At 37.2% G+C, this 10,070-nt stretch overlaps 2 protein-coding genes across 2 annotated transcripts in view; both read right to left on the bottom strand.

Moving 5' to 3' along the window:
• Positions 1-3,746, bottom strand: part of LOC119413973 (valosin containing protein) — a 10,203-nt gene extending 6,457 nt beyond the window's left edge. The window contains exons 1-8 of the mRNA XM_037681059.1: positions 3,600-3,746; positions 1,826-1,937; positions 1,488-1,660; positions 1,263-1,405; positions 1,047-1,177; positions 842-973; positions 341-443; positions 100-233 (exon numbers count right to left, since the gene is read on the bottom strand). Coding sequence (XP_037536987.1) covers positions 100-233; positions 341-443; positions 842-973; positions 1,047-1,177; positions 1,263-1,405; positions 1,488-1,660; positions 1,826-1,937; positions 3,600-3,616 — 945 coding nt within the window. The 5' untranslated portion in view covers positions 3,617-3,746. The remainder of the gene's footprint in view (positions 1-99; positions 234-340; positions 444-841; positions 974-1,046; positions 1,178-1,262; positions 1,406-1,487; positions 1,661-1,825; positions 1,938-3,599) is intronic.
• A 773-nt stretch (positions 3,747-4,519) lies between these two features.
• The window catches only part of fancg (FA complementation group G), a 12,615-nt gene continuing 7,064 nt past the window's right edge, over positions 4,520-10,070 (bottom strand). Inside the window, exons 5-14 of the mRNA XM_037680102.1 lie at positions 9,741-9,894; positions 8,389-8,519; positions 8,145-8,306; positions 7,752-7,909; positions 7,556-7,652; positions 7,156-7,472; positions 7,038-7,078; positions 6,789-6,968; positions 5,836-5,950; positions 4,520-4,613 (exon numbers count right to left, since the gene is read on the bottom strand). Of these exons, the coding sequence (XP_037536030.1) occupies positions 4,520-4,613; positions 5,836-5,950; positions 6,789-6,968; positions 7,038-7,078; positions 7,156-7,472; positions 7,556-7,652; positions 7,752-7,909; positions 8,145-8,306; positions 8,389-8,519; positions 9,741-9,894 (1,449 nt within the window). The remainder of the gene's footprint in view (positions 4,614-5,835; positions 5,951-6,788; positions 6,969-7,037; positions 7,079-7,155; positions 7,473-7,555; positions 7,653-7,751; positions 7,910-8,144; positions 8,307-8,388; positions 8,520-9,740; positions 9,895-10,070) is intronic.

Genomic DNA, 10,070 nt, shown 5'->3' with positions numbered 1-10,070 from the left:
CTGTAAATGTATTTGAAAAATTGATTTAAGTTTCAAAATATCAAAATCATAAACAGGTTGTACTCGTCTTTTTCTAATCTTCCTACTTTTTGTACTCACCTTCTCCCTCTTTGGAGCAATTGCATCAAGTTCATCAATAAATATTATAGCAGGAGCATTCTTCTCAGCTTCCTCAAAGGCTTTTCTCAGATTACTCTCACTCTCACCTGCCAGTTTACTCATAATCTCAGGGCCTGAAATGCAGATGAACATTCAAAATAAAATTAAAAAAAGGCTAATACAGTATGACCATCAGCTTCAAACAAAGAAGAGCCAAGTAAAAATAAACAAGATACGTTACCATTAATTAGGAAGAAGAAAGCTCCTGTTTCATTGGCCACAGCTCTGGCAATCAAAGTCTTTCCAGTTCCAGGGGGTCCATATAGAAGTATTCCACGTGGAGGCTAAAACAAACAAAAAATTTTTTTTTAATATATATATATAATTTGGGGATATTTAGGGAAAACAAAAACAGATATCCGATATATAAAACTTTTAAAGTGAATCTCCCTTAGGAGATGAAAAGGCAGCTCCGTAAAACAAAACTAAAATGCCTCAATGCCAATAAAAAATTAAAATTAAGTTAATCATTTGTCTGGAATTAGTCATGTATATACTGTAATTACACTACAACTCCTTTAACAGTCTCAATAATAGATGTATCTGAGGTTCCCAGTTTACTTTTGACATTTTTTTCCCCTTTAAAACAATTTTGCTAAATATTACAAATGAATTTTAAAACTCCACAGTGAAGAAAAAATAAAATATAAAAAAAAGAGTGCTATTAAGACCGGTGTCTCACCTTGACTCCTATGGCCTTAAACAGTGAAGGATGTCTGAGAGGCAGCTCCACCATCTCTTTGATCTGAGCTAACTGCTTCCTGACTCCTCCAATGTCATCGTAGCCCACCTCATTCAGGGCCTCTTCCTCATCCTGTTAAAACACAAGATTTGTACTTTTCTGACAAATTTAAAGTTCATGCAGAACAGCATAGGTTGAAACTCACCTCTCTTCTGATTGGCTCACCCTCTGAGTGAATAACTGTGTCAGGAGCAACAATGCAGTAGGGGGAGGGATCCGTCTCCACCACCTTGAACTCGACAGCACGCATGCCTCCTCTGACCAGGAAAATATCCCCTTCAAAAAAGTAATCAAAACTTTTAGTACAAGGCGATCCAAAGAAATATGATGAATTGTCTAGACAACAGACGGTATCTCTTACCTTTACGGATTGGTCTGTAAGCCTCCAAGAAGTATGGCTTCAGGTAGACCTCAAAAAGGTTGCCAGTAATTCCTTCTACGGTGTCATCTAATGGGAGGACATGAATCCTCTTTCCATACTTCACATCAGGACATGGTTGAATGCTAAAAGGAGACATTACACTTACTATTGTATAGCATTTAAATGAGTACACATAAGAATGTACAACAATCTGCCGTCACTCACCTGATGACATCTCCTAGACGAACCCTCAGATTGTTTCGGACCACCCTGTTCATGCGAACCTTTTCATCAGAACAGCTGTCATCAGAAAGAACAATGCATACGGTCTCCCGCCTCTTTTTTCCTTTCATTAGCACTGTGTCTCCACGAAAGAGCTGCAGCTCATCCATCTTGGCCTTATAATAAAACAGAAAGCAATTTTATTTAAACTCACTGCATTACTATTCACCATCTCACCAAATCATGTGGTTTGTTGGAAGGAACAACAAAAAAACTAAAACATTTTATTGATCCCTTGAGGGAAAATAGTTAGGCCTAAATAAAGGTTTTAAAATGTTTACCTGAGAAAGTGAGACCACACTGTTGTCTTCATTAATGGATTCATCAACAACCAGTCTGTTGGGTCTGCTCTTTTGTTTCAGAATTGCAGTTGCTAAATCATCATTTTTGGATCTGTGATGAGAAACGGAGCAAATGTGTAAAGATAACATCATTTTATTATCATGTCATCACCACCTATCATCTTGAGTCACCTCTCTAATCTTGTAATAGACTTTACCTTTAGGTGCAATCTTCTATGATGAACACTAGCCAACCAAATTAAAACTTGTGTATTTTTATGTTTATACGTTTTGGTTTTTTTTGTTAGTGAATTTGCTTTATACTTTTAATTCGTTTTTTATCCATACAAATTACACAAGTTAAAAACACATTGTATACTAGTGCAATCAGTTACAGTAGTTTAATAATAATTTATAAAAAGACCAATTTACCTTAACTTAATAGAGCAAAAAACACAAACACACTCAAAGACACCAGTAGAGTAATTGTAATTGACAGGTTATTCTGAAAGTTAATCTTTATTTAAATCCCTTGAACTAAATGTGCAATGTTTGCTATATATCAGTATATATTAGAAACAAAGTATATGGCTTCATGAAATCTCAGGTTTCTTTTTAGGTCTTTTTAGGGGCTCTTGGTTATTAGGATTTAAACAGATGTATTTCTGTTATCATACGTTCTTATTTATGATCAATTTGTTCTAAAGGTACAAACTTAATTATCTAAATATAAAAATAGTTTCCTAAAGATAATTATTAATTCAAGGTACTACAATGTGTACTGTACAGTTTGTAACGTGGCTACATTTAATGTTTGTACGAACGCATGCAAACAGGTCGTTTACGCAACACAACCCGTCACGAAACGTAATTGACAGAACGCGTTTACAAACCTTTACAAAGTCAAAGAACATCAGCGAGTAACGAATTAAGTTTTAACACATTTCAAGAAAAGGCAGGAAACGGTTTACATAGTTTCCGTTTCACGGTGAAAACATGCTAATGTTAGCATTGAGCTAACCGGCTGCCGAGCAAAGGAACCCAGATGACACAGCAAAAGAAAAAGAAAAAAACTTTGTTGGCTAGCAAGGTCCCTCTTCTAAGTATTCACATTACAGCCCTAGCATGACATGTTTAACGTTTTAGCGTATATTCGAGAGAGGTTTGATTCCAAGATTTTTAAGCTATGAGACAATAAGATTGTGGTAGACTGAATCATTTAAAATGTCTCAACGCTACTAGCCTGCTAATGGTGCACTGTGTCGTGTAGCTAAACAGCTCGTCATGATAGTTACCGCAACATCGTTTACTCTAATAAACTCAACATGTCAGTGAAAATATTGCAGCATGTTGAAAATTCATGACATTTTATGTTTGACACAAGTTCCAAAAGCAGGCCAAGTACTGGAAGATGGGCCAATTTTTCTGCGTGACGGTGGATGATTTTGGCCTTGACGTTGTTGCTAAGCTAATATTAGCATTCAAGTCAAGAACGAGAACGACGACGGCGCTTTGTGGTCAATAACTCGGTACCGTTAAACAGCTCAGGACGACTGTGTGGTTATTTAGTAAATCTATCAGAAAATTTTCAGTAGGTAATAAACTTTACAAAATTAGTGTTGAGGTTAAAGTAGCTGACCCCATTAGCTCCCCTGCTAGCATTTGAGCTAACTTGGTAAACTAATGCATTGAGCTAACCTGGGGCATTTAAAGACTATTAGTTCGTAGCCATTGTTCCAAAATATGTTTTCCTAATTCTAAAGTGTTTACTTACTCCCCTCCCGATGCCATGGTCGTCCTCCTGGATTGATTGAAATAAATTAATTTTAGCTAGTATCGACGAGGCTTAACTGGTTCTCGTTACTGAACGTTCTGTGATCTCACACGAAAAGAGCAGTCTTTTCCGTTCCTCCTTTACGGTTATACCATGAGCAACATGCATCCTGAATTTTGATTGGCTGATTCGGCCCTCAAAATTCGACAGCCAATCAAAACTGCCGTCTCTTTCGTCACCATGGCAGATTAGCCAGTTACAAAGAGGGGGGACATCAACTTTTCTCTTGTTGGCTCCTATTGGCTTATTACCATCCAGTTAACGTGCACCGCGTTTGTATTTAAGATTTGTAAAAACATAAAATTTGCTTCCGTCATTGAAAGTGAGTAATGCTGGAAGCTTAACCAATTTAGAAACCTTTTTTTTTGTTTGTTTTCTGGATATAACTGCAATGCGATGAAAATTCTGACTAGTCTTGATGCATTAATTCAACCTTTATTTACACAGGTTAGTCTCATTGAGTAACAAGGACTCATTTTCAAAAGAGACCTATAGTAAATGCGAAGTACATGAGAAGACATGAGTGGGTACATGAAAAGACAAGTGTTAAACAGTCCAGGAAACAAATCATTTTTAACAATAAAATTTATAGTATCTTGCCAAAATGTATGTTCTGTTTACCTTCTTTAATAATGAACTGCATAACTAAAATAAATATGGCAGCAGCTTCCATTACAAGCCAGGTAGACTGTTTTCACAGTACGTGCAAGAATTTTTGATCATGTCAAGTTTACATGCCACAATTCCTTTATTTTACCTCTCCAAATTATTCAAATTTGTGAATTGTGGGTTTTATTTGACAGACCGATGAAAACCCTTTTTTGTTTATGAGGCGATGAGGACATTTGTCTCCATGCTGACTAGAAAGGACGGAGTTCATGTAATCTGTGGCGCAGTTCAGTACAGTCCAACAAAGGTCCAGTCTGAGGTTCTCGTACATACACAGGAAGAGTCCTGCAACATAAAAGGCAACAGTTAGCAGCAGTACAGGTGCATCTAAAAAAAATAATAATTAGAAAATCATGAAAAAGTTCTGGTTCCTTTGTCAGTCACTTCAGACAGTGAAACTCAATTACATAGATTCATTACAGAGTGAAATATTTTAAGCCTTTACTTCTTGTGATTTTGATGAGTATGGCTTACAATTTTTTTACTCAGTGTCTCAAAAAAATTTGAATTTTTCATATCCAGCTTTGGGTATCTTTGGCAGTGTGGGCAGGTGCCAAGTCCTGCTGGAAAATGAAATCAGCATCTCCGTAAAGCTCGTCAGCAGAAGGAAGGAAGCATGAAGTCTCTAAAATGTCCTGGTAGATGCTACGTTGACTGTGGACTTCAGAAAACACAGTGGACCAACACCAGTAGAGGACATGGACCCAAACCATCACTGACTGTGGAAACTTCACTCTGGACTTCAAGCAACGTGGATTCTGGGCCTCTCCACTCTTCCTCCAGACTCTGGGACCTTGATTTCTAAATTACATGAAAATTTACTTTAATCTGAAAAGAGGACATTGGACCACTGAGCAACAGTCCAGTTCTTTGTCTCCACAACAGGCAAGACACTTCTGATGTCTCTGGTTCAGGAGTGGCTCAACTTGAGGAATGAGTCATTTGTAGCTCATGTCTAGGAATTAATCAGCTGATTAGGGTGTGACACCAGGAGTTTACAATATTAAACCTCTTCACAATATTCTAATTTTTTAAACACTGAATTTTGTTTCTTTTTAAGCCAAAATCATCAAAATGACAAGAAATAGTTCATTCTATGCGTAATGAATCTATGTAATAGATGAGTTTCACTTTCTGAAATGACTGACAAAAAAAAAATTACTTTTTAAATTCTACCTTTTTTTAGATGCATCTGAATAATTAACATATAAACTGAAGTGATTTAACTTACTAGTTCTCAAAATTATTTTTTTTTTCCCAATTAGTCTTAAAATAAAATTGTTTTATTTTGTTCAAATCTAACTAAAACAGTTTATAGTTTCTTTGAGGTGTCAGAAAGCATTTTAAATGTATTACAACTTCCATAATCTCATCAGATTTTAGCCTAGTTGAATACCAGCAAAAAATAGTGTTACTTTTAAACTTAGCCGTGTAGTGTTTATATTTCACATACGATACTCAACACTCAAACAACAAATGGAGAGACGACAGACAAGGTTTTTTTTACTCTGTTAAGGATTGCGTGGGAAGGTCCCAGGTTTTTTTCCAACAAGCTGCTGCTTCGCGCCTCCTGCCGAGCCTCCACAGCACCTCACCACACCACAGCCCTGCACCCACACCCTCTGTGACAGAGCACACAGCATGACCACCAACAAAAAAACTACACAAATAAACCACATACACACTTTGATCCCATACCAGAAATGTGTTAATGGTAACATTTTGTGGCTCATATGTCAAAGGAAATGTGTTAACTGTGTAAAGGGCCTCTTTTTACACGCATGACAATTTCCAAGGTTTGGTTCACATGTAACTGAAGTCAATGTCAATTTATTTATATAGCACATAAAAACAACAAAAGCTGACCAAAGTGCTTTAGAGTTAAGACAGATAAAAAGAGTAAAAAATGCATCTAGTGCCACTCCAAAACATAAGAAAGTTAACAGTAAATAAAGTACCAGGACACAGAAAAAAAAAAAAAAAAGCATATTGTGTTTATCAGTTACTTTGTGTCCTTTTTGCTTTGTCACGCTCATACCAAGTGTCTATCACAAGTAAGAGACCAACTCTTTGCTTCACGTTTATAGCAGCACACTTGTAGCCAGCACACTGTATAATCCACATTTTAGACACATCCGTTACAGGATAAATGTGTCAAATACTGACGGACACTGGACACCTTAGCAACAATCAAATCCACAAATATTGATTTCACATTTTAGAAGTCTGAAATCTACACACTTGTGTTCAACCTTTTGCATTATTTCTTTTATCCTGAATAAATAAATAAAAAGCCTCAGCAAATACTATATGTTGCCAAAGTATGAAAAAAAATTGCACTGTACTTTAGGTGACAGTTTATTGTGCATAACGTTAACATATTGAGGAAAAAACTGGGCCACATCAAATATTTCTCATGTAGAAAAGATCACAAAATTTGCACCTGTGGTGCGTGTGTACCTGGCAGGGCCTGCAGGCTGTGCTGCAGGTCTCTGAGGGCCTCTTTCAGTCGGTCCATCTGGATGAAACCGATACCTCTACCAGCTAATGAAAGTCCTTTAAGCCTTTGGAGGATGCAAAAATGTATTGCTTGCTGGACATCTGTATCTGCACTGGGGATCTGAGTTTGGAAACCTGCAACTGACCATGACATTAACAAACAGAAGCTTAAGGGGCTATACAAACATTTATTTTTAGATAAACACTCACCTCTCTTTTTGTAGTGCACCTTGACCAACAAATTGATACACCTGGAATAATGATGTTTGTTTAGTTGAAAATCTATTTAAAAAAAATGATCAGACTAAAACCATTTTTTGCTGATCACCTTGTGTAGTGGGTCACAGTTTGTTTCCAGTCCTTCATGTGAGAGTAGCAGTGACCCTGGAGGAGGTAAGCAGTTGCTGTCCAGAGAACCATCACCAAAGCATCGTTGCCCTTGTCTTTCACATCTTCCATCGCAGCCACATCTACCTCCTCTGACACTTCCAACACAACTTTCTGTGGAAGCAGATCCTGTGTCGTGCTGATGACTTCGTTGCAGAGGGCCATACAGTCTGCAGGTCGTTGGGCCATGAGCAAAGAAGCCCCAGCCTCCAAGTAGAGACAGGGTAATTTTGGGAGGGTGGAGACCTCAGCGTGCACCTGACACAGCATACAGTAAACACGTCATAGAACATATTACGAAATACTCTTGCCCAGATTATTTCATTTATAAGTAAGAATACTTGTGTGTCTGTCATTGTTTTTGCTCCTATTCTCAGTTGATCTTCTGAGTGAAGAGTAGCCAGCAAGTCCAGATAATGCTCCACACCCTCTGGCACTCTACAGAAAACACACACACACATTTCTACTGTTCTGTTCTACATGTTCGACTTTAGACTTGAAGTGCTGGTTAAATAGATTTAAAGCTACTCTTCTAACCTGCCAAAGAGCACACATTTGAGGGCCAGACTGTGAAGGACACTGAGGGCAGACGGGACTGAGAGCAGGCTGCTCAGTGATTGGCTGCGGAGAAATAAGGACGGAGGCAGAAGACAGGCTCCAGCCACAGCAGGCTCTGAGGAGCACATCAATAAAATCTGTGGAACAACAGATGATTAGTGCTTGAAGATCCAGGCCAGCAACTCACTGAATGTGTCAGGGATAAAAAATAAAAAAACCTTCTGTTTATCTATTGAGCTGTTTTTTGAAAATTACCATACACATACACAAATAAACAATTTTTACTTGCAACAAGATTATTTCATCTGCACCCACAAATCATTTTAAATTTATTTGCCAACAATCATGTTCTTTGTCTATGAATTATTGGACGGATTTGTTACTCACCGAGTGCAGAATACGGAGAGTTTGTATCTCAGCCTGTGAGTTTTTCAGCTGCCTGTAGATGAGTATGCTCTGGTAGAGAGCACAAACACAACGAGAGTCTGTCTCCAGTGCCTTTCTGTAACATTGCAGTGCCATCTGAGGGCGATTCTGGAGACAAATGCAAACATACATTCTATCAATCCTTAATGCTGCTTTTCTTTTTTATTGTACTAGTAGGTTAAATGCGTACCATATGAGCGAGGCAGGCGCCTGAAAGGAGATGTGTGTACGCTACAAGAGTCCTGGGAGCTGGTAAAGTTGAAGCTGCCTGAAGATCAGACAGAACCTCTGAACTCCAGCCTTCGTTAAGCTTATCTGCACCTTATGTACACAAACAGATGATTGTCATCATCTTTTTACAGCTGGAATATCAAACATGTAAATCTATCAGCCTTTGATTTAGAAAAACTGAGCAAGCTAAAAACAAAAACGACTACAAAAAGAATGAAGGTGAAGACTCAATGCCTGGCAGAGCATGTCAGTAAGGTGTTTCCAGTTTGCAGAATCTAGGACCAAATGAAAGTTGTTCTGTTAAGAGTGACCAAGAAGACCCTTATTTATTATTTATACCTCCTTCAATACACAAGCAAGTTTTAGAACATGTCTATAGGATGACGGAGAAGGAGACTTTACACCAAAACATTACACTAACACTTTTGGTATGGTGGACTTCCCTAATGTAGTGCAAATAAGATGGTACAAGTTGTTGATTAAAATGGCCTAATCTTTATCCAACAGAGGATGTGTGGAAGGGTTTGGAAACAAATCTGATAATTGGAGGCTACTCTTTGCATCATGCTGGGCCTTTATATATCATAGCTCAGAAGTAGGAGCCTGAAACTTTTTGTAATGGCTTTTTGTTTTGCCATTAATCAATCGAAGCATTTCACACCACTTCAAAAAGAAACAATAATGTTTACTAGTTTTTGTTAAAAGTTTTAACACACAAAAGCAAGAAAGTCAATGTCTTGCTGGTGTTTGATTTTCTTTTTTCCACATTTGAAAGTCAGAATTTTGTCAGTAAAAGCAGTAACAGCATTACATCTAAGTCACCATTACCAATACTTTGTAAACATTTGTCAAGTATTATACATATAAGCAGCAGTTTATGTCTGACTTCAAAAGACGAATAAATGTACTGACAGTGAAGCTCAGGGTTTAAAGAGCCAAAGAGTGACAGTGGAACAATGCTATGACCAGTCACGTGGTCCTTACATTAGTATTTGTGTTGTATGTGAACACAAATACTGAAATACAATAAAAGTTTGTCAACTGCTGTAACCTCAACAGGTCACTTTTATTGTGACCTCAAAACATCTTTATAATCACCTTAATAAACATTCACAATAATACCCTAATTACTGGGACAAGTATTGGATATTTTCTCTGCAGTATATTATCTTGTACTTTGAAGGTTTCCATTAAAACAATGTTTAATACACACAATTAACAAAATTAAGGCTTAAACTCAATAAATAATAAATACATAATTTGTAATCAGCCCTCTAATATCCATACTTATAAAGCATGAATGTTGCTTACCTTGGGTGATGATGGTGCAGATCTGCAGAAGTTCAACAAGCCTTCTTGGGTCCATAACCAGTTTTGGAACATTTGGAAACTTTGTTTTTGCCTCTTTCCTGCAATCATCCCCAACTTTTCCACTTATGGTTTCCAACAAAACAGCAATCTCCTTCTGCACCAAAAAACAAACAAACATGTTTTACAAGTTTTTTTTTGTTTTTTCATTATTCACTATAAATATCAAATCAACCTAGATCACCACAACACCACGAGAACTAAACAAAAAGGGAAGCTTTACCATTGATATAGAAATTATTATTTTAATGCTTTTATGCCAATCTAGACCTA

This window comes from Nematolebias whitei, chromosome 8 (assembly GCF_014905685.2).
Source record: "Nematolebias whitei isolate Nwh7 chromosome 8, NemWhi1, whole genome shotgun sequence".
Lineage (NCBI taxonomy): Eukaryota > Metazoa > Chordata > Actinopteri > Cyprinodontiformes > Rivulidae > Nematolebias > Nematolebias whitei.
The sequence above is the reverse complement of the archived record's forward strand: the minus strand, read 5'-3'. Positions and strand labels throughout refer to the sequence as shown.